The sequence below is a fragment of the Otolemur garnettii genome, unplaced genomic scaffold (genome assembly GCF_000181295.1).
Source record: "Otolemur garnettii isolate 467f Iridium unplaced genomic scaffold, OtoGar3 scaffold00099, whole genome shotgun sequence".
NCBI lineage: Eukaryota > Metazoa > Chordata > Mammalia > Primates > Galagidae > Otolemur > Otolemur garnettii.
The window spans coordinates 1,790,373-1,814,449 of NW_003852494.1; the positions used below are offsets into that span (position 1 = coordinate 1,790,373).

A 24,077-nucleotide genomic window follows, 5' to 3' on the forward strand; every position below is an offset into this window, starting at 1 on the left:
CTTTTACTTATAGTCGTTAATTGCTAAAGGCTTCACTTACTCTTTTTCTTTAGCACCTTCTTTTACTCATGAGTCTTAGCGTTGGTTTTCTTTCTAATTCCCATTCTTCTAAGACTTCACTTCCCCTGTTGTTTCTTCACCAGCCCCCTTAATCTATCTCCATCCTTCCCTTTCAAACACAACTATTAACTGCTGGTAAGGGATTAGGGGCGGCAATCTCTCCCAAACTACTTCCTGCTGACAATGGGTGAAGATATAGGGGAAGGCAGTTAAAGGTAAAGGCTTTATCCCTGTCTTACAACTTTGTACTATATCATCTCATTCTGCCTACCTCCAAGTATTTCTTTTTTCAGTCCGATTCCACCATCCCATCCTCGTCGCCACTTGTTGATCCCATCTGGGGTGCCACTTGTTGGGTCCCATCTATCTACCAATTCCCTAAAGAGTTCTTTGAGCATATGAGCTAAATAAATTTACTTGATGATGAAGTGTGCACAATTCTCAATACAATTTCTAATAAAAATACCAGTCATTTTGCCCAGAGAGAACATAATCTCAAGACATTTGTTAGCAAAATAGCTGTTATCAATAAAAAGGTGATGTCCTTATTACCAAAAGGAAAGGGGAATAAAACAATGATGTACTTACTGGCAACAAAATCAGACAAACTAACCAGAATGAAGTTTATTGACAAGACAGACAGGATATTACAAATACAAAATTTACAGGGAGGGAGGGGCATGAACAAGTCCCAAATCTTGTACTTTGCACAGTGGCCCAGCAGGGATGTCCTTCCTTTCTAGAGATGGTTTATCAAAGGTACCCCCTCAGAGGGCAACTCCTGATGCAGCTGCCGGAAGAGCATTGCACACCGGTTCCTCTCCTGGGTCTTCCCCAGGGTGTGATAGAGTCTGGCCTGGAAGTAAGCAACATCCCTGATTCGCTCTCTACAGTCAACCTTTGAAAAATAGTTCTTTGCTTCATTGAGGTTCTCAATAGCAGCTTCCAAAGCTGATGGAATGAAGAAAAATACCACACACATTTAACTCAACACTTCCCATACAGTTTTCAAAACTTGATATCTAGTTTTAATATGTACCAGATACTTTTATAATAAGTCTCCATTCTTCGAGGAAAAAACAATTAGGGTGAGGTTTAAGAAAGGTCTTTAGATGTGACTTCCAGCCTAGCATCTGGCTCCATGGGGTTAAAATAACCCTCCATTTACCCTCTTCAATCCTCCCCATAAGGATGCATGCAAAAGCACTTCTAATGCTATGCGAAATTTTGATACACATGTATGTTTGTGAACAATCAGAACATAAATACTGTCTCAAATGTAATGTCTTTTTTTCTTGTGGGTCCCAAACTTTAGAATATTTAGGAATGGTATCGCTTAACAATTTTTGTATAGCTTCCTACCTTCTGCTTTCTTCGGTGGATCATAGGAAGCTGCTGAAGCCACCTGGCACTTGGCCACTAAGAACATGGCGCGGCCTTTGTCCAGGATAGCCCCATCAGCCAAGACGGGCTCAATAGCCATGTGGAGAAGACTTAAGGCCTGTTCTGGGACTCCAAGAATGAGCTGGAAAAGAAACATGACACTGAACTTGCCCAAACCCCCTGCCCACAACCACGAAGGGCTTCATTTCTGCTAGTTCTCTCCTGAATAGCTATCTCTGGCTTATCTTCTCCCCGACATGTTCTACATTAAACAGGCATCAGAATCCTGGAAAATACAGTATGGGGCATTCTGGTTTCAGACTATGACAAATACAGTAGGGAGAGGTTATTCAGTACAGAAAATTTTTTGACTTTAGAAAAAGACCCACATTAATATCCTTTAGATTGATGATTCTGAGGGGATGAACTAGACAGGTAAGAAATCACTTGAGGTCAGGCACAGTGGTGCACACCTATACTCCCAGCTGCCTGGGAGGCTGAGGTGAACAATCACTTGAGCCCAAGAATTTTAGTCCAGCCCGGGGAAGGGTAATAATTAAGAAAATAACTCCAAAGAATAGAGCAAAGGAAGTGATAAGGGAATTAAAATGGTACACTAGAAAACACCTATTTAGGCTCGGTGCCTATAGCTCAACCGGCTAAGGCGCCAGCCACGTACACCTAAGGTGGCGGGTTCGAATCCCCAGCCCGGACCCGCCAAACAACAATGACGGCTGCAACCAAAAAATAGCCGGGCGTTGTGGCGGGCGCCTGTGGTCCCAGCTACTTGGGAGGCTGAGGCAGGAGACTCGCTTTAGCCCAGGAGTTGGAGGTTGCTGTGAGCTGTAATGCCACAGCACTCTACCCAGGGGGACAGCTTGAGGGTCTGTCTCAAAAAAAAAAAAAAAAAAAAAAAAAAACCTATTTAACACAAAAGCAGTAATGGGGGAATTGAGGAACCAAAAACAATATGTCATGGGGAAAACATATAGCAAATCATAAGTCCTTCCTTATCAAAAATGACATTAAGTATAAATGAATTAAAGTCTCCAATTAAAAGGCAGAAATTGTTAGAATGGATTAAAAGAAGTATCCAACTATGTATTTTCTACAGAGATTCAATTTAAAAAAAAAAAAAAAGATAGAGTTTTCCTCTGTCTGGAGTACAATGGCATCATAGTTCACTATAACCTCAAACTCCTGGGCTAGGGATGGCGCCTGTGGCTCACTGGGAAGGCCACAGGCCCCATATACCAAGGGTGGCAGGTTCATACCCAGCCCCAGCTGAACTGCAACAACAACAAAATAGCCAGGCGTTGTGGCAGGCGCCTGCAGTCCCAGCTACTAGGGAGGCTGAGGCAAAAGAATCTCCTAAGCCCAGGAGTTGGAGGTTGCTGTGAGCAGTGTGATGCCATGGCACTCTACCAAGGGTGATAAAGTGAGACACTCTCTAAAAAAAAAAACCTCCTGGGCTAAAGTGATCCTCCTGCCTTAGTCTTCAAAGTAGCTAAGACTATAGGCTCAAACCACCACATCTGGCTAACATTTTAATTTTCTTTGGTAGAGATGGGGTCTTGCTATATGCCGAAGCTGGTCTTAAAACTTCTGGCTTCAAGTGATCCTCCCAATTTGGCATCCCAAAATGTTGGAAATATAGGCATGAGCCATCACACCCACCCAAAAGACTCACTTTAGATTAAGAGGCTGAAAGTATAAGGATGAAAAATATTCCACATGAACAGTAACCAAAAACAAGCTGCAGTATCAATACTAGTATCAGACAAAAGAGAGTTTAAGTCAAAAACTATTATAAGGGATGAAGAAGGAAATGATATACTCATACAAGAGTCTAGTCATCAAGATACAACAATTATAAATATACGTACATCAAATAATTAAGCCTCAAAACATATAAAGCAAAACTGACATATTAGGGAGAAATGGATAATTCAACAATAATAGTTAAATGAGCTCAGTACTCCACTTTTCCAAATGGACAGAAAAACTAGACAGAAGATCAACAAGGACAGAGAAGACTTGAATGACACTACAAATAAATTAGCCCTAACAGACCTATATAAAGCACACTACCCAGGATATAAGAATACAAATTCTTCTTAAGTGCGTAGGGGACATTTTTCAGGATAGACCACATTAGACCACAAAGTAACACTCACATTTAAAAAGAATTAAAACATACAAGGCAAATCTTCTCTGATAGATATCATGAAATGAAATCAGAAGTCAATTAACATAAAGAAATTAGCAAATTTATAAAATATATGGAAATTAAGCAAACCCTTAAATAACCAATGGGTCAAAGAAGAAATCATAAGGGAAATTAGAAAATGCTTTGAGACGTATAAAAATACAACATACACTAAGCAACTTATAAAACTTTTAAGACAAAGTAAAAATTTGTAGAATACAGTTCTCAGGGAAACTTATAACTGTAAAGGAATACATTAAGAAAGAGGTATGGGAAACTAATAACTGTAAGTTATGACCGCAAATCAATAAGATAACCTTCAACCCTAAGAAACTAGAAAAACAAACGCAAAGTAGAGCTACAAGTAATAGAAGCAAAGAAGTAATAAGGATTAAAGTGAAGATAAACAAAATAGAGAATAGGAAAACAACAGAAAAAAATCACTGAAACTAAAATTTGGTTCTTAAAGAGATCAAAAAAATTGACAAACTGTGGGGCAGACTGACGAAGAAAAAAAGATAAAAGACTCAAAAGGCTAAAATCCATAAAATCCAGAATGAAAACTGAGATTAACAATGCTATAAAAATAAAAAAGATTATATAAGAATACAAGAACAGGGCAGTGCCTGTGGCTCAAAGGAGCAGGGCGCTGGCCCATATGCCAGAGGCGGCAGGTTCAAACCCAGCCCTGGCCAAAAAAAAAAAAAAAAAAAAAAGAACCGGCCAGCCTGGTGGCTCACACCTGTAGCACTCTGGGAGGCAAAGGCAGGTGGACTGCCTGAGCTCATGGGTTCGAGACCAGCCTGAGCAAGAGCAAGAGCAAGACCTTGTCACTAAAAATAGCCGGCAGCTGTGGTGGGCGCCTATAGTCCCAACTACTGGGGAGGCTGAGGCCAGAAAACTGCTTTACCCCAAAAGTTTGAGGTTGCTGTGAGCTATGATGCCATAGCACTCTACCGAGGATGACAAAGTGAAACTCTGTCTCAAAAAAAAAATACTATGAACAATTGTACGCCAAAAAATCAGATCAACCTAAATGGAATAGACAAATTCTGAGAAAGACACAAATTACCAAAACTGACTCAAAAATAAAGAGGAAATCTGAATAGAACTATTAACAAAGTAATTAAATCAAGCTGGGAGCAGTAGCTCCTGCCTGTAATCCTAGCACTCTGAGACGCAAAGGTCAGAGAATTTCTTGACCTCAGGAGTTGAGAGACCAGCCTGAGCAAGAGAGAGACCCTGTCTCTACAAAAAAATGGAAAAATCAGGTGAGTGTCATGTCATGTCATGTCCATATGGCCCCAGCTACTTAGGAGGCTGAGGCAGGAGGATGGGTAAAGCCCAGGAATTTGAGGCTGCAGTGAGCTATGAGGAGGCCACCACATTCTACCACACTCTAGCCTAAGCAAAAAAAAAAAAAAGAAAGAAAGAAAAGAAAGAGAGAGGCTCAGCACCCATAGCACAGTGGTTACATCATCAGCCACGTATACCGAGGCTGGCGGGTTCGAACCCAGCCCAGGCCAGCTAAACAACAATGACAATTGCAACAAAAAATAGCTGGGCGTTATGGCAGGTGCCCGTAGTCCCAGCTACTTGGGAGGCTGACGCAAGAGACTCACTTAAGCCCAAGAGTTGGAGGTTGCTGTGAGCTGTAACCCTACGGGACTCTACCCAGGGCAACACAGGGAGACACAAAAATAAATAAATAAAAAATAAAAGAGAGAGAACAAGTCAGTAACCCAAAAAAACTCCCATCAAAAAAAAAAAAAGAAAGAAAGAAAGAAAGAAAAGAAAAGAAAAGCCCAGGGCCAGACTGCTTCCCTGGTAAATTCGACCAAGCTTGTAAAGAACTAACACATCCAAAAAAAAATTAACACATCCTTCTCACACTCTTCCCAAAACTATAAGTGGGAACACTTCCTAATCCATTTTGTGAGGCCATTATTATCCTAATACCAGAGCCAAATAAAGATACCACAAGAAAACTACAACCAATATCCTTTATGAAGATAGACACAAAAATCCTCAACAAAATACTAGCAAACAAAATCCAGCAGCATAATCAAAGGATTATATACACCATGACCATGTAGGATTTATTCTAGGAATGCAAAGTAGCTCATAATGAATGGTATTTGTGACATACCATATGAATAAAATACCACATAAATAAAATGAAGGAAAAAGCCCATGTTATTTCAATTGATACAGAAAACATCTGACAAAATCCAATACTCTTATGATAAAAATCAACAAACTAAGAATAGAGGAAACTTCTTCAACATAATAAAGGACATGATGAAAAAACCCATAGCTATCATGACACAGAACGACAAAAGCCTGAAAGCTTTCCCCTAAGATCAGGAACAGGACAAGACATACATTCTTGCCACTTCTTTTCAACACTGAACTATAAGAAATAAAAAGCATTCAAATGGGGTGGAAGAAATAAAACTTTCTTTATACACAGATAACATGATCATATATATAAAAAACTGTAAAAAAAAATAAATTCCCCAAATCTATTACAGGTAAGAAACAAGTTCAAGAGGGCTTAAAGATATAAGATCAATATGCGGCAGCAATGAAGAATCTAACATTTAAAACTTTAAAACTTTCATTTACAACAGCATCAATAAGAATAAAATAAATACATCAGAATAAATTAACCAAGGAGGTGAAAGACCTATACATAGAAAACTACAAAACCTTGTTGATAGGATGTAATCCCAGTACTCTGGGAGGCTGAGGCAAGTGGACTGCCTGACTTACTGGTTCCAGACCAGCCTGAGCCAGAGCAAGACCCCTGTCTCTAAAAATAGCCAGGCGTTGTGGCGGGCACCTATAGTCTCAGCTACTTGGGAGGCTGAGGCAAGAGAATCACTTCAGTCCAAGAGTTAGAGGTTGCTGTGAGCTATGATGCCATAGCACTTTACCAAGGGTGACAAAGTGAGACTCTCTCCAAAAAAAAAAAGGCATTGAAAGAAATTAAAGACCTAAAAAACTGGAAAGACATTTTATGTTCATGGATTGGAAGACTTAATATTACATCAAGTAATACTCTCTAAGTTGATCTACAGATTTAAATGCAATTCCTATCAAAATTCCAACTAATTTTTTTTGTAGAACTGAACAAACTGATTCTAAAATTAATATGGTATTGCAAAGGACCCCAAAAAGGCAAAACTATCTTGAAAAAGAACAAGGTTAGAAGATTCTGTCACTTCCTGATTTCAAAACTTACTACAAAGCTCCAATAATCAAAACAATGTTACTGGTATAAGGACATACATATAGATCAATGGCATAGAATTACAGTCTAGAAATTTAAACTTATATATCAAAGATCAATTAATGTTCAACAAGGCTGCCAATATCAATGGAAAAGAATAGTCTTTTTTTTTTTGTAGAGACAGAGTCTCACTTTATCGTTCTGGGTAAAGTGCTGTGGCATCACACAGCTCACAACAACCTCCAACTCCTGGGCTTAGGTGATTCTCTTGCTTCAGCCTCCCCAGTAGCTGGGACTACAGGAGCCCACCACAACACCCGGCAATTTTTTTGTTGCAGTTTGGCCGGGACCGGGTTTGAATCGTCACCCTCAGGATATGGGGCCAACGCCCTACTCATTGAGCCACAGGCGCCACCCAAAAATAGTCTTTTCAACAAAAGGTGCTCAGATAATCTATATCCACTTGCAAAAGAATAAGAGTGGACCCCTATCACACATTATATACAAAAAGTAACTCAAAATATTCAAAGACCTAACCATAAACACTAAAACTATAATACTCTTAAGGCTCGGCGCCTGTGGCTCAAGTGGCTAAGGCACCAGCCACATACACCTAAGGTGGCAGGTTCAAATCCAGCCCAGGCCCGCCAAAACAACAGTGACGGCTGCAACCAAAAAATAGCCAGGTGTTGTGGCGGGCACGTGTGGTCCCAGCTACTTGGGAGGCGGAGGCAGGAGACTCGCTTCAGCCCAGGAGTTGGAGGTTGCTGTGAGCTGTGATGCCATGGCACTCTACCCAGGGGGATAGCCTGAGGCTCTGTCTCAAAAAAAAAAAAATACTCTTAGAAGAAAACATAGGAGAAAATTTTCATTAAATTCAGCAATGATTTCTTAGATATGACACCAAAGACAAATGGGTAAACTGACTGAAGGGGTATGTGCCCTCTACTAAACACACAGTTCAGGAAAGCCAGTGTCACTGGGAAGTGTCAGCTTGTCCCCAGCTTCACAACTCCACAGGAGGAGGGCCTGCACATGGACACTACCTTTTCAGACTTCAATATTAACAAGTAAAAGCTCATTTACTATGCTTGTCAGTACCAAAAAGTTGTAATAGACTCACCATTCTTCAGCACAAGTATGTGCTATAAAAACAGAGAATGGCTTACCTGGGCAAAAGCCAAGTTCAGCACTGTTTCAGAGGCCAAGTATTGTAAGCGGTACTCCTTGGAGAGGGCCAGAGCCTGCAGGAGCACAGGCAGTGCGATGGTAGGGGATGAAGACTGCCAGTACAGCTCTGCCACTGACAGTAGGACGCTGATGGCAAAAAGGAAAACATGGGATGAGAACATCCACCACAACATCTCTACAAGGCACACAAGAGACCCCTTACCTAATCACCATTTCTGTATTCTTCATTTTCTGACAATAAAGCAACAATTTTTGCAAAAGTTTGTGTGCTTCTGACATTTGGTTCTGAGCTTGCAATACAACTGCTTTTCTGAAACAGAATCAAGACAAACACAAGTGATTATGTTGATGTTTTCTAAGTATTTTAACTATAGTCACTTAGGGGTTAAGAATATCTACTTTCTCAATTAGACTGTAAACCTCCCACAGGGAAAAACTGTGCCTGATTTAATTTTTGTTAAAAGGGAAAAAAAAGTGTGTGTGTGTGTGTGTGTGTGTGTTAAAGCATGTGTATCAATTGAAAGCATGTGCATGAATATGCACACAAACATATGCAAGAAAAAAAATCTGAAATTATAGATGATATAATAAATATGTCAGGGATTATCTCTGGGTGATACTCATTTTATTTATCTGTATTTTCTTATTTCCTGTAATAAAAAGTTATTTCTCAGCAAAATTATAAATTAATGTACACACAAAACAAAAACACAACCATTTAAAAATTATTTTATTCTGAGGTTGAAGTCTGCAACGTTTCTTACCTATATACACCCTCTATGCCATTAAGAGCTGTGATTCCTGTAACTATTGAATCAGCCAAATGAAATTTGCCATCATTCATTGCTCTGTCAAACTGTATTTTTTGATCACACAGCATCCATAACTAATAAGAAAAGAAAAAGAATTAAGTATAAAATGGCAAATCTTTACACTTTGTTATTCAACAGGAATATAAAAGTATTTTGGCTTGCTTAGCAAATACCTGTTTAACAATTCACATTCTTTTTATTTTCTATTTTTTTGAGATAAATTTTTTTTAACTTTTTCAAGTAAGCAAAAAAGCAAATAAAGTAATACACAGATGTGTGCCAACCACCAACTTTGTTAACACACATTTTGCTTTACTGCTTCAGATACTATTATGCAGCAGTCCTCAAACAAGTCCTCAAACTTGTTTTGTTTGTTTGTTTGTTTGTTTTTGTTTTATTTTTGAGACACAGAGCCTCAAGAGCCTTATTCTCCCTGGGTAAAGTGCCGTGGCATCACAGCTCACAGCAACCTCCAACTCCTGGGCTGAAGCGAGTCTCCTGCCTCAGCCTCCCAAGTAGCTGGGACCACAGGTGCCTGCCACAGTGCCCGGCTATTTTTTGGTTGCAGCCGTCACTGTTGTTTTGGCGGGCCTGGGCTGGATTTGAACCTACCACCTTAGGTGTATGTGGCTGGCACCTTAGCCACTTGAGCCACAGGCGTGGAGCCGGTCCTCAAACTTGTTAAACAGGGGGCCAGTTCACTGTCCCTCAGACCTTTGGAGGGCCAGGCTGCAGGCCCCGAAACAAGTCGGATGCTAAGCAAAACAGGCAGCGGCAGCAAAATCACCTAGCGGGCCGGATAAATGTCCTAGGTGGACTGCATGTGGCCTGCGGGCTGTAGTTTAAGGACGCCTGTATTAGATACTACTGAAGTCCTTTGCAAATTCCATTTCTCTCTCTCTTTTTCCAAAGTAGGCACTCAATTTGGTATTTATCTTTTTTTTTTTTTTTTTTTGAGACAGAGCCTCAAGCTGTCACCCTGGGTAGAGTGCCATGGCATTACAGCTCACAGCAACGTCCAACTCCTGGGCTCAAGTGAGCCTCCTGCCTCCACCTCCCAAGTAGCTGGGACCACAGGCACCCGCCACAACGCCCGGCTATTTTTTGGTTGCAGCCATCATTGTTGTTTGGAGGGCCCAGGCTGGATTCGAAACCACCAGCTCAGGTGTATGTGCTTGGAGCCTTAGCCACTTGAGCCACAGGTGCGGAGCCCATGTTTTTTATACTTTATAACATATGTTGCCCATAAACAATGTATATATAGTATGAGACTGTATGCTATTAAACTTTGTATAAGTAACTAATACTGTATTTGTATCCATCCTTTTCTCTTTGTTTGGTTTGAGACAGAGTCTCCCTCTGTCCCCCTGGGTAGAGTGCCATGGTGCCATAGCTAACAGCAGCTTTAAACTCTTGGGCTTAAGCGATCCTCTAGCCTCCGCCTCCCAAGTAGCTGGGAATACAGGCACCCAAAACAACACCCAGCTAGTTTTTTTTCTACTTTTAGTTGAGACAGGGTCTCACTCTTGCTCAGGCTGGTTTCGAACTTCTGAGCTTAAACAATCCACCCACATCAGCCTCCCAGTATCGGGATACAGGCGTGTGCCACTGCACCTGACTGCATCCTCTTCTGTTTTGTGGGGAGACTCTAAAATATCCCACTTCTGGCTTGGCACTCATAGCACAGTGGTTATGGCACCAGCCACATACACCAAGGCTAGAGGGTTCAAACCTGGCCTAGGCCAGCTAAACAACAATGACAACTACAACAACAACAACAAAAATAGGTGTTGTAGCAGGCACCTATAGCCCCAGCTACTTGGGAGGCTGAGGCAAGAGAATCATTTAAGCCCTAGAGTTTGAGGTTGCTGTAAGCTGTGACACCACAGCACTCTACTGAGGGCAACATAGTGAGACTCTGCCTCAAAAGTAAATAAATAAAAATAAAAAATAAATAAATAAAATAAAACATCCCACTTCACATTATAATAAAAAACATTCCTTTTTTTTTAAGAGACAGATTCTCACTTTTATTGCCCTTGCTAGAGTGCCATAGCGTCGCAGCTCATAGCAACCTCCAACTCCTGAGCTTAGGTGATTTTCCTGCCTCAGCCTCCCAAGTAGCTGGGGCTACAGGCACCCGCCAGAATGCCCAGCTATTTTTTTGCTGCAGTTTGGCCGGGGCCAGGTTCGAACCCACCACCCTTAGTATATGGAGCCAGCGCCCTACCCACTGAGTCACAGGTGCCACCCAATAAAAAACATTCTTATCAGAAATAAACCCAATGCCATGCAAAGCAGATTACCTGGGCATGTTGAGTATTAGGTGGAAATCGATCCTTTAGGTGCTTTAACACTTCAGCAGCTGCTGGGAAACAGCCCTTAAATAGAAAAATACAATTTGACTAGCACACCCTTATTGAGAAACCACACCTATTGCACCACACAAAGGGTGTCAAGATGATTCATCTGTTCTTAATGCAGCAACCAGACAGCCAAATTTCAAAGGGCCATTTTTTTAAGGTCCTAATATTTTTTGGTTTTTAAAGTTACACAGATACTCATAAGACATAATCATTCTAAATAAAAAACCTATAAATTACATATAAACAACAAAAAAGACAAATTACTTTTAATCCCACCAAAGATAATCACAGTTATGTTTTGGCATATCTCTTTCTAGGCTTAATACACATAAACATAAAAGTATTCCAAAAATAAGTATACATACTTTTCTAATAAATTTCTTATAACACTAAACATGGTAGGTACTCAATAAATATTTTTTTGAACACATCAGTCTTTCTGGTGTCAATAAATAGAAATCTGTATCATCAAGTAAACAAACTGTGGTAATTAAAATAGTCTCCTGGTTTTAAATATTTCGCTTGTTTTTAATTTTTTCCATTAAAAAATGTCACAGTGATTATCTTGTTGCATATAGCTTTCTACACTTGTCCAATTATTTCCTTAAGATAAAACTTTGGAAGTGGAAATGACAGGTACTTTTAAGCTCTTTGAGATATACTGCTAAATTATCCTTGAGAAATGTACCAAATACTTTTATATTAGCATTCTATGTCCTTCTCCTCCTACAATACTTAACACATCTTTGCCTATTTGAAGGGTGAAGCTAATATTTTAACCGCTTTGCATTTAATTCCAGTAACTAGATTGAAATTTTTTCATTGTTTTGGGGCCATTTCTACCTTTTCTGTGAATACACTCATGTCTTTCTTACACTCTTATGTTGTTGGGATGTTTATCTTTATCTTTTTTTGCCCTCAAACCTTTCATGAGGTAATGTACTTTCTGTCTATATACAAGTTCAGATGGCAAGTAAACTTTTATTTGAAGTAAATGTAAATTACACTGAATTATAATAAAAGATCATTCATCTTTTTAATCTTATGATTTTAACTGGATAATCTTGCCAATCACTTTCCTGACTACCACAGAGAGTTAGACATATAGATGTAGGTGGGTTGTCAAACCTTTAGGCCAAGTAGAAAGAACAGTGCACACACTGTATCCTCCAAAAACATTACTGTTGTGACCTGCCATTCCTGAAGGCAAGAAAGGAATGATACAAGATGAACCGGAGTCATGCAGAAAGACCAAAGGGGCTACCTTAGAGAAAAAAAAATGGCATCTGTAGCTCAAGCGCCTAAGGTACCAGCCACATACACCAGAGCTGGTGGGTTCAAATCCGGCCCAGGCCTGCCAAACTATAACAACTACAACCAAAAAATAGCCAGACACTGTGGCGGCTGCCTATAGTCCCAGCTACCGCTTAAGTCCAGGAGTTGGAGGTTGCTGTGAGCTAGGATGCCACAGCATTCTACCCAGGGCAAAAGCTTGAGGCGCTGTCTCAAAAAAAAAACAACTCACTCTACTTCCTCTGGGCTGCAGAAAGATCAGAAAGCTGTTCAAAGCCCCATGACTTCACCCAAGCCCCAACCACTGCCATACCATAAAGCAAAGGACAGCATCCAGTTTACATGGAGGACAGATGCAGAAGCAGACACAAAGGAAATAAGAGAGTAACTAGACACTCATGATAAAGCTGCCTTCTCCACAGGTGGTCACACTTAATTCTATGAACAGGTCTGAGTCTAACCTGTGTAATTAAAAAAAAGACAGTCATCAGCCCAGTGAGTATATCCACATGGTTGATGCTCTAAAACTAGAAAATTCTAAGGCAGGTGGAGGAAAGAGGGGGGAGGGACTGACTTGAAATACAATGGCCACTAGCTATATATTAGAAGGCCTTCTAACATACTCTGGCCACTAGAGTTAGCAAGTTTTTCATATAAGCCCAGAAATGAAAGGGGCATGAAGATGGAAATGTTAGGGTGGTGCCTGTGGCTCAAGGAGTAGGGTGCCAGCCCCATATACCAGAGTTGGTGGGTTCAAACCCAGCCCAAGCAAAGAAAAAAAAAAAAAAAGATGGAAATGTTAATAAGGATCCATACGGTTACTTTTCAGGGTTGTACTCCTAACAAAAATCACAGAACTCTAACCAAGGGCCTTGGAGGTCTCAAAGGCTCTAAAAAAATGAACGAAGACTGAGATTTTTGTAAAGTATGTTTTCCACTTCCAGGGAAAAAGAATGTTTACCGTAGGCCACATACAGTGCTTCATACCTATAACCCCAGCACTTTGGAAAGCTGAGGCAGGGATCACTTGAGGCCAGGAGCTCAAGACCAGCCCAGGCAACATAGTGGGGCCCCATCTCTACAAAATTTTTAAAAATTAGGTGTGGGGTTGTCCACCTATAGTCCCAGCTACACAGGAGGCTAAAGCAGGAGGATGACTTAAGCCAAGGAATTCTAGTCTACAGAGAGCTATGATCCCACCACTGTATTCCAGCCTGGGTAACAGAACAAGACCCTGTCTTTTAAGGAAAAAAAAAGATCTACCCTACATAACTCCAAGAGATGTAAAGGGATGTTATTCCACTGTATGAGGTCAGGGTCAGCAGGGAGACTCCTACTTCAAAAAGTCACATAGGTATACTTTACGTGGGTGAATTGTATGGTGCCTGAGTGATATCTATCTTAATAAAGTTGTTGGAGGAGGGGGAAGTCACAAAAGGATTACATGAAATACCTAAAGCAGTGTGGTTCTCAACCTTCCTAATGCCGCAATCCTTTAATACAGTTGCTGTGGGTCATGACCTACAGATTGAGAACCACTAACCTAAAGGAATGTTCAGTTACTCATTCATTACCAAGGGTTCCACTTAGCCATGGCAGAGGAAGAGAAGTGATGTTAAAGAAGTTCCAGTGTCATTAAGATGGAAAAAACAAGAAAGAAATGGACCTATTACATTCCTGGAAGACAGCAAATAGCAAGCGCAGTTGGTTTGCCATTCTGACCTCAGAAAGCTTGGCTACTGCTTCCCAGACATAGGAAGAAAGTAGCTGATGAAAAGTGCAGTGGACTCCCTCAGCCACAGATACTTAAAGGATTATAAATGCTAAAATGTTTGGTAAAGGGAAGTATGGGGTGAAAACCACCCTAAGATCTTTAGGCTGCAGATTTGGGAATACTGAGTGTGATGCGGCAATCTAATAATAAAGGGGACCACAAAAAGGTAGAGAAAAAAATATGATGAAGGAAATGTATATGTAGTTGCAGTAGTGGCTTTTGGGGTCTTTTTTGTTTAGAGACGAGATCTCACTATATTGCCCAGACTGCACTAGAATTCCTGGATTCAAATGATCCTCTCATCTCAGCCTCCTAGGTAGCTGGGACTACATGTGTGAGCTATCACACTCACCTGCCACAGCAGCATTTAATGAGATAGAGGGCTTTAGATAAAATAGGTTTTCTTCATCACTTTCCATGAAAGGAAACATTTTTGAGCAAAAGGAAAATAAAGCCTAGAGCAACATGAGAGATACTTTAATCAGTCCTCTATAAGGAGAACCATGTAAAATTACTTGGGCTGTTAAGTGAAGGCTATGTACAATAACCACTGTCCTTCTTTGGAATCAACCAGACAGGACCTGTCTCTGATATTTACTGGTGGTGGGTATAGGACTTAGCTTCCTGGACCTTTATATCTTATTCTGTGAAATAGGAATAAAAATAAAGTTGTCGTCATAAGTCTACTGTAAGGATTTTTATCAGATAATATACAAAAAACAGCAACCACAGGGCCTGGCACAGAACAAACATATAGACTTTATTATACTCCCTACTCTCATGAATACACATACCTCTCCTCCCTTCCATTTTTTCCTTTTTCTTTTTCTTTTCTTTTTTTTTTGAAACAGAGTCTCACTCTGTTGTCCAGGCTAGATTGCCAGGGCCTCAGCCTATCTCACAGCAACCTCAAACCCTCAAACTCCTGGACATACGCAATCCTCCTGCCTCAGCTTCCCAAGCAGCTAGTACTACAGGCACCCACACCATGCCCAGCTAATTTTTCTTTTCTTTTTTCAGTAGAGACAGAATCTCATTTGCTCAGGTTGGTCTCAAACTCCTCAGCTCAAGCAATCCTACCACCTTGGCCTCCCAAAGTGCTAAGATTACATGCATGAGCCACTGCACCTAACCTCAAAAATTCCTTTTTATTCCATTTTATTTCATGAAACTAGCTAACCTCTTACTTCCTTCCCTGATGCTAAGAGATCCCAGTATCAACAAACTTTGTAGACTCCACATTTAGTCCATTACCAGTGGTGGGATTTCATTCTTTCAGCCACTTGTATCAACCAGAAAAAAGAAATGACAGAGCCTCCACTGCTCAAGATGTACGCCAGACCTGCCACCTGCCTACCTGCTCCGCGTGTAGCTCTGCAAGGTGGCAGAGTGCAACGGCAAACGACTCGGTGTTGTTCTGCTGCACGCCTGCGCTCACCGACTCCAGGCTATTCATGCTCAGCAACATCTGGGCTTGCTGCAGGGCCATGGTGCTGGGTGAGGAGAGGGAACAGGATTTTCCTTCAGTTAGTAGACCCAGGCTGTCCCTGAGTCATGCCATCAGTTATCATGAAGGAAATGCAAGGAAGATAAACCCCTCTGCAGGCTCTGGCTTTTGGGGGCAGCTGCCTCCCAATGCCAGCAATCCTGCCCTTGGGATAAGGAAAGCGGAAAAGCATACTGGATGTGCAGCCCCAAAGGAGACATGTGATGGTTATGGCACAACTGGAGGCTCCAAGCTCTCAGATCTCCCTCCCCACCACCACCCCACCCCGATTTTCCCTGTGGTCACAGTATGTTAATTAGTTTTCACGGGTAAATTCAGACCCGATGCCATCCTGGCACCGGCTGCTCTGGCAATGTAAGCAGTGGCCAGTGTCTGCAGCTGTCTCAGAGCACACCGTGCCAAAAAATTATCTGAAATACAAAAACAAGACTGGTAAAATAGGCACTTCCTTTCCTTACTGAATTCCTAGAAAGAGGAGATTGTCTAGATAAGGGGTGAGGGAGCATCAGGGCTCTAGAATTAAAATCTGGTTCAGAAGTTTACTTCCAAGCTAATGTTGGCTAAATGGAAAAGTAAACATGAAGCTGGAAATATTCCAGAGAAAACACCTTGGTTACCACAAAAGCAACTTTCTTTACACAACAGCTTTGGGGTTCAAGGAATGCTTTACTTGAGCGACCATGGAACACACCTGCAAACAGGAAGAGAGGTTCCTGCCTCAAAGCAAAGGAGCACAGAGCTTGGAGTCAGGTGACCTGCATTTAGATCCTGGCTCTGATACTTGTTAACTACATTTGTGATCTTGGGTAGAACAAGATCAAGAGAACCTTGGTTTATTCATCCCAGAATCACCTACCAGTTACCTCACAGAGGAGCTGGAAGGGTTAAGTAAGAACATGCATGGGAAAAATTTTTGCAAAGTCACTACAAAAGACAAAATGTTTTTAAACTATAAAACATTCTGTCTAATCCCCTACATAAACAACTTCTATCAAAGGAGGGGTGGGGAACTTTGTCCACATAGCCTTTCATAGAAGCAGTCTGCTAGTTCCTGCTTATCTCTGAAGGATTCACAGCCCCCTCCCACCCCCCCAGCCTTGGCAATCTGCTTGAACACCTACCTGCGGCCATAGAGCCTCCAGATGGCTGTTTTCTGTGCAATGCTGATATCAATGAGCTCTGACAGGCTGTGTTTCCAGTGCAGGAGGTCAGAATCCTTGAGGGCATCCATCAGCTTGTTTGCCGTCTTCCCAGCGAAAGCTCTCTGTTGAACAAGGGACTGTATTCCCAGGGAGGCGAGGTACTAAGGGGACAGATATACCCACGACCCAAGATAGAGATTACATGACAGAATTTGTTTGCTCTTCAGAAATGTGGTGGATTTCACATTTCAGCACATGCACAGTGACAGCACTATTTAAAAGGAAAGTACCTACAGCCTGACCTTAACCCTGATCCATATGAGTTGTGTTACTGAAAAACTGGGGCTAGAAGAGAGGCAGAGGGTACACGGGAAAGAGCCAGCAGGGCATTGGCATTAGATGGACCTGGACTTAAACACTGCCTCTGCTACTTACTGTGTGACTTAGGGCCAGTCACTTAGCTTCTTAGCTAAGCCTCAGCTTCCTCATCTGTAAAATGGGCATCAAACCTATCATAAAGAATGGTTGTAAGGATTACAATGAAATAATATATGTCAAACAGTGCTGGGCACATTATGTAATAGGAGATCAAAAAAGGATGCCTATCATGAGCAACAAAATTCTCTTTTCATTAACTTCTAATATAATCTTCAAGGATGAAAGCTCAACTAAAGAGAGTCAGCTTAAGTGCACAGCAAAATGTGTACTTAAGAAGTCTATCATTATTTCAAGGAGGCAATTTTGTCATTACCATCAATTCTGTACACTTAAGTTTCCTTTCCCAGAAGTGAATCACATGGATAAGATTTTAAAAGCACAGATGTTAAGTCACTATACACAATTACTTTCAATTTTACTGAAGCTCAAACTTTAAGACAGAATGCTTAAGTTGTCGCACTCCCTATGGTCCATTTTCTAATAGATGTTTTTTGAGAGAATAAGGTTCTTCAAGCGACAGGAATCTCAATTCTAACAGTCATCACTACTTCATGTGTGTAAATATGCCCTTTCATCACCCCTCAGTGTCACTGAAGGCTGTAATTCAGGTCCTTCCCTGTCACTCAAAATCAGAAAGGACAAATTTGCCTGTCAGTTTACTGGTTCCTAATTTTGTTTACTGTTTAAAACAAGGATCAGCAAACTTATTCTGTACAGGGCCAGTGAGTAAATAATTTAGATTTTGCCGGCCACATTTGGTTTCTGTTGCATATTCTTTGTTGTTGTGCTGTTATCCCCAGCATTTAAAAGTGTAAAACCTGTTCTTAGCTTGACCATAAGCAAGCAGAGAGCCAGATTTGGCCTGAAGGCTGCAAAGTCTGCCAATCCCTGGTTTAAAAACAAGCCTTTCCAAAAACTTGCCTATGTGAGTATGTGCTTAATTAGTGTTGCTTAGTGAACTAAACAAACACTTCTTATTGAGTTGAACAATGGAACTTCTACAGATATTATTAAGATAAAGGAAAAGAGAGAAACCTACCAAACAGAATTTAGTAGTTTGACTAATAATTAAAGTCCTACCTGCATATGAAACTACCAAGAATAAAACCACACACTGAAATACCCATTCTAAATCTATCATTGGTTGATGACAGAGGTGGGTAGAAAAAGGAGAAGGAGACAAAGGCTCAACACCATTTATGGAAACAATCTCACAGAAAGATAAGCCTTACCGGTAACCCAAAATGTACTGCTTTCTTCACAGAATGCTCCAGTAGAACATAGCTATCGGACCTCTTCTGCCCCAGTACATAAAGCCAACTCTGGCAAGAGAAATCATCAAAATATATCATGACGATGGCAATGACTAATGCTCTAATGAAATAGAAATGCAGTTTTAAGAAAGAATTAAAAGGGGATAAAATAAATCCTCCACTAAAATACTCTCATGAGCCTAAATGAAACCTATCAAACATATTAAAACCAGACTAAAATAAGTAAGTCATTGAATCTGCTTCACTTCTGACACGTGTTTCAGAAAAAAAGCATAAAGCCCCCACATGGCCTATAATTGACAGATTCTAGGGTGACTGTCAAGTAGTGTCTGTGTTCTTCTTATGCTTGGTGACTATGGTTTTACAGGATGTCTCACCCAGTTACTAGGTATAGTATACATCTTTTTATTAAGGCCAATGTTAAATGTGATCATTAAAGGTTTACTCTTTTTTCATGGCAAAGATGCATTAAAATTTGTAGGTAAGGAATGTCCCAGAAGCAGAACAGATGTCATGAATTAAGAAAGAGAAAGAAATATGGGTTGCCCTTTCCAAGTTCCCATGACCACCTAACTAGTTTCCCTTTCCTGTTAAAGACCTTTGCTCCAATTGCAAAACAACCCAATTCAATGTGGCCGTTCCAAAGGGCTTTCAACTCAACCATGCGCAATACTCCCAAGACCAGAGGATGGCCTCACCAAACAATGCTGGAGACACACGTGATCATTGGACTCCTGGGCAATCCTAATTGCCTCCTGCAGGGCGAGCTCTGCCTGTTGACTAATGACAGACTAAACATTAATATCTCATTAACAATCAGAAACATGCACAAGCAACGGTAGCAGGAAGTTATCTGTACACAAGTCATCAGAGGGCAGATCTTGGGTTGGAAATTGTAACTATTTATGGGCTTGTTCCCTCAGATGCAACACCCCAAGTCTGGTAGCAGGAAACTTTACCAGTGGACATATGGACATGTCTCTTCTAGGTGAATTTCTGCTAAAAGGCATGAAGGAAAGCTTTTAATCTCTGCTCCTAAAATGTTTATTTTAGTTGTCTGCTGCTGAGGGGAGGGGCAAAGAGAAGATATTTTACTTTTTACTACATTCCTTTCTACATTTTTTCATTTTCTTTTTACCATGTGAATTTGTTACTTTTAATTATCTTTTCAAAACCAGTTAAGTATTTGGAGGAGTCCCACTTCCGAGATTTTCTTTCCTGTAAACCTCTGTTCAAATATTAAGTTGGCAGAGATCAAGGAAGGTTGACCTGCTACCATAATACTTAAACAGATCTACAAATTGAGGAACTGAGCAATCTGCACACGCTGTTGAAATGTCCCTTATGAAAATGACATCACTCCCTATTATCATCATTCTCTAACTCCTCATGCTGATCTATCACTATATGAAATAAAAATCTGCCTTTCCTCACTTACATTCTATGCACCTAGCTGCCTATTCATTGATAGTATTATAAACATAAAGAAATTTTAGGCATCAAAAGATTATTTGAGACTGGGCATGGTGGGTTACGCCTGTAATCCTAGCACTTTGGGAGGCCCAGGTGGGAAGACTGCTTCAAGCCAGGAGTTCTACATTAGCCTGAGCAAGAGCAAGACCCTGTCTCTACTAAAAATTTAAAAAATTAGCCAGGCCCTAGTTGTTTATACCCTCACATTAACCTGAAATTACAAAAAAAAAAAAAAAAAAAAATTAAACAAGAAGGAAGAAGCAACTTTTTTTTTTTTTTTTTTGAGACAGAGCCTCAAGCTATTACCTTGGGTAGAGTGCCAGTGGCATCAAAGCTCACAGCAACCTCCAACTCCTGGTCTCAAGAGAGTCTCCTGCCTCCGCCTCCCAAGTAGCTGGGATCACAGGTGCCCGCCACAATGCCCGGCTATTTTTTGGTTGCAGCCATCATTGTTGTTTGGCGGGCCCGGGCTGGATTCGAACTCGCCACCTTAGGTATATGTGGCTGGCGCCTTAGCCACTTGAGCCACAGGTGCTGAGCCGATGATGCACAATTATAGTCCCAGCTACTCAAAAAGCTGAAGCAGGAGGATCGCTTGAGGAGTCTGAGGTTGCAGTGAGCTATGATGACATCACTGCACTCTAACCTGGGCAACAGAATAAGAGCCTGTCTCTAAAAAAAAAAGATGATGTGTATCTAGAAGGCTGTATACAAATTTCTAAATCCTAGGGAAATAGTTTTTAACTAGGTTAAATAGAAAATTGGTAAATATTAAAAATGACTTTGCTATTATTTATGAGTATGTAAGAAATGAAAGGCCCTGATCAAGAGATTATTAAAGTTGGACAGACCAAAAAAAGTTAGTTATTACAAGATATTATAGAACAGGCATCCTCAAACTGCAGCCCGCCTAGGATATTTATCCAGCACTCTGGGTGTATTTGCCGCTGCTGCCTGTCCTGCTTAGCAGTCGACTAGTCTCAGGGCCCAAAGTCTGGACCTCCAATGTTCTGAGGGATGGTGAACTGGCCCCCTGTTTAAAAAGTTTGAGGATCCCTGTTATAGAATATCATAAAATCATGGAGTTTGGAGTAGTCTTAAACATTTTTCAGTACAACTATCCATCTGATGCTTGAATGCCCTTAACGAATCCCTGGTTTAGGCTTGAGCACTGCACTAATGCCTTTCTCAGAGAGTTCTTCTATATAATAAGCAAAAATATTTTGCCCTTTAACTTGTACTTACCAGGTCTCAACTTCTCTAGCAGCTAGAGCTTCAATCAATCTAAGCCCTTTTCTCATGATCTTTTACTAATGAAGATGCCAAACATATGCTTGGTTAAATTATCTTTTCTCCAGACCAAATACTCTCAGCTTCCATGTTATTTATATAGCATGGCTTTGAATGTGTCAACACCCTGAGACTGTCTCCCACACAAGGTCCAGCTATGTTTCTTTTAAAGCCCAACATCCAAAAATTAACAGAATTCCCTAGGTATTTCCTGGTCCACAGAGAAAAAGACGGAAGTTTCAATTCTTAAACTGGGTATTATACTCTGCAGCAGTATTCTTCAACCTTTTTTATTTCAGGACACACTTAATTTATGTTGATTTAAAAAAGAGTAAAGAGTATTTAAAAAAGAATATACTTACTATGCTTTGAACTTCTTTTGAAAATAACTTAATGATCTTTAAAATTTTTTGTGGCATACCAGTTGAAAATCGCTGCTCTAGAGCCTAATATACCCTAGGCCCTCTATTCAAAGATGCCTGTAGCAGAAACCACATTTCTCTCAACTGGTAAAAGAAAAAAAAACTCAGGGGAGGGGGATCACTTTCAATTAAAATTTCTTACCTTTCACCATGAAATAATTTATATTATTTCACTGTTTCCAAGGTAAGTTCCATGTTTTAAAATATTATCTACTTAACTCTATTTACTAATTAATATTAATTGATTTTCCTACTTCTATTCATTAAAAGCACTGGCATATCTAGGCAACAGAATAAACCAATGTCACTTCACTAAGCTGCCTGAATTCTAACCAAACGCAAACATGTGACTTTTCAGTAAGCCTGTGCAGCCTTTTATCCAGTAAAGGCACAACTGTCTTTTGGCTTTTTGAAATGCTGAAAATAGCTTTTGCATTCTCATTATTACCTCTGAAAAATCCTTTAGGGACTTTCTGGTCTAATGACCTAATTTCCTTTTCACTGAATGGCTTTGTTCTTAGAAGAAATGAGAGGCCAGGCACTAAGATAGCAATGCTAAATTGTGACACCAGGGGGCAGACTATTCAGGTAGCCAGTTTTCATCAGCTTTGGTTCTAGTGCAAAAAGGTTCCCTCTTGGGAAGTTACTGAAAAGTTCAGTTTGAAGGGTCTCTCTCTTTTCTTCGTATCTCAGTTAACATCTGAGAGTTAGTTTAATTTCTGCACAGACAAGTCTATCAACTTACTAGTGCCCAAAACGGCAGTGTAGGGCAGCCAGGTTCAGAGCAGCATATCTCAAGCTACGACCATAACCCTCTTCCCCATTACTTTTGCTTTCAGCTCCAGTAAGAATCAGGCGGTCAAAATAATGAAGCAGACTGTGTGTTGAACTGAAAACATCTTGGACGCGGAGGTTGTTTAAGTAGCTGAGATAATGCTGAAACAAGAAATAATTAATGTATTTAAAAGGTTCCTCTACCTCTTGTGCAAGATTACTACAGCGTTGTAGTCACCAATGCAAACACTCATGTATCCTCTACCCTTCTAATTCACTCATAGTTTAGCTTAATATTTTCCCTATTAGGCAGAATAAAACAGGTTCAAAACACACTGGTTTGGCACAGTCCATCCCCCATCCCCACCAGAGGGACTCCTCAAATTAAAAACGGGAGTTTCAGGCAGTGTCTGTGGCTCAAAGGAATAGGGGGCTGGCCCTACATACCAGAGGTGGTGGGTTCAAACCCAGCCCTGGCCAAAAACTGAAAAAAAAAAAAAAAAAAACGGGAGTTTCATTGATATTTGTGTCAGTTTTACCTTAAACCTACAGCCACTATAACACTGGCTACTTTAGGACCTATGGGTGATAAATGAGAGTAGGAGACCTCATCTAGGTCAGGTATTAAAGAGCACCAAGAGGCTAGGCATGGTTGCTCACATTTGTAATCCTAGCACTCTGGGAGGCCAAGGTGGGTGGAATGCTTGAGCTGAGTTCGAGACCAGCCCCAGCAAGAGCAAGACTACATCTCTACTAAAAACAGAAAAACTGAGGCAAGGTGATCACTTGAACTCAAGACTTTGAGGTCACCATGAGCTATGATGACACCATGGCACTCCGCCACAGTATGACAGAGTAAGATTCCATCTCAAAAAAAAGGGAGCATCTTGAGTTCACAGGTTCAAAAGTAGCCTGAGCAAGAACAAGACCCCATTTCTAAAAATAGCCAGGCATTGTGGCAGGTGCCTGTATTCCCAGCTACTCGGGAGGCTGAGGCGAGAGAATTGCTTAAGCCTAGGAGTCTGAGGTTGCTGTGAGCTATGATGCCAACACACTCTACAACAGCAGTTCTCAACCTGTGGGTCGCAACCCACAGGAACCGTATTAAAGGGCCATGGCATTAGGAAGGTTGAGAACCACTGCTCTACAAAAAGCACCAAGAGTTCAAAATTAAAGATCTTAAAACACAAATTCATATATGTTATAAAGTCAATTTTTCTCAATGTCTATTTAAAATACAGTAAGACTTTTCCTACTTTATTGATTCCTTTCATCTTTTTAATCACTGATTTAAATTTCCCTCCTAATGTGCAAATATGAGTTCCTAAGATGCAAAACAAATACATGTGTACAGGTTGTTGTGAGCTGTGATGACACAGCACTCTACCCAGGGGGACAGCTTGAGGCTCTATCTCAAAAAAAAAAAAAAGGAAT

The 24,077-nt window shown here is 40.7% G+C and overlaps 1 protein-coding gene across 2 annotated transcripts in view; it reads right to left on the minus strand.

Moving 5' to 3' along the window:
• Nucleotides 1-659: 659 nt before the first annotated feature.
• Nucleotides 660-24,077, minus strand: part of ANAPC5 (anaphase promoting complex subunit 5) — a 52,001-nt gene continuing 28,583 nt past the window's right edge. Inside the window, exons 7-17 of one of the 2 annotated variants that reach the window (XM_012809033.2) lie at nt 22,615-22,805; nt 19,383-19,464; nt 18,643-18,732; nt 16,952-17,094; nt 15,681-15,816; nt 11,197-11,271; nt 8,843-8,964; nt 8,281-8,388; nt 8,057-8,204; nt 1,423-1,585; nt 660-1,011 (exon numbers count right to left, since the gene is read on the minus strand). In XM_012809033.2, coding sequence (XP_012664487.1) covers nt 800-1,011; nt 1,423-1,585; nt 8,057-8,204; nt 8,281-8,388; nt 8,843-8,964; nt 11,197-11,271; nt 15,681-15,816; nt 16,952-17,094; nt 18,643-18,732; nt 19,383-19,464; nt 22,615-22,805 — 1,470 coding nt within the window. In that variant the 3' untranslated portion in view covers nt 660-799. Of the gene's footprint in view, nt 1,012-1,422; nt 1,586-8,056; nt 8,205-8,280; nt 8,389-8,842; nt 8,965-11,196; nt 11,272-15,680; nt 15,817-16,951; nt 17,134-18,642; nt 18,733-19,382; nt 19,465-22,614; nt 22,806-24,077 lie in introns of both variants that reach the window. The other variant, XM_003796001.3, reaches the window with a different exon arrangement.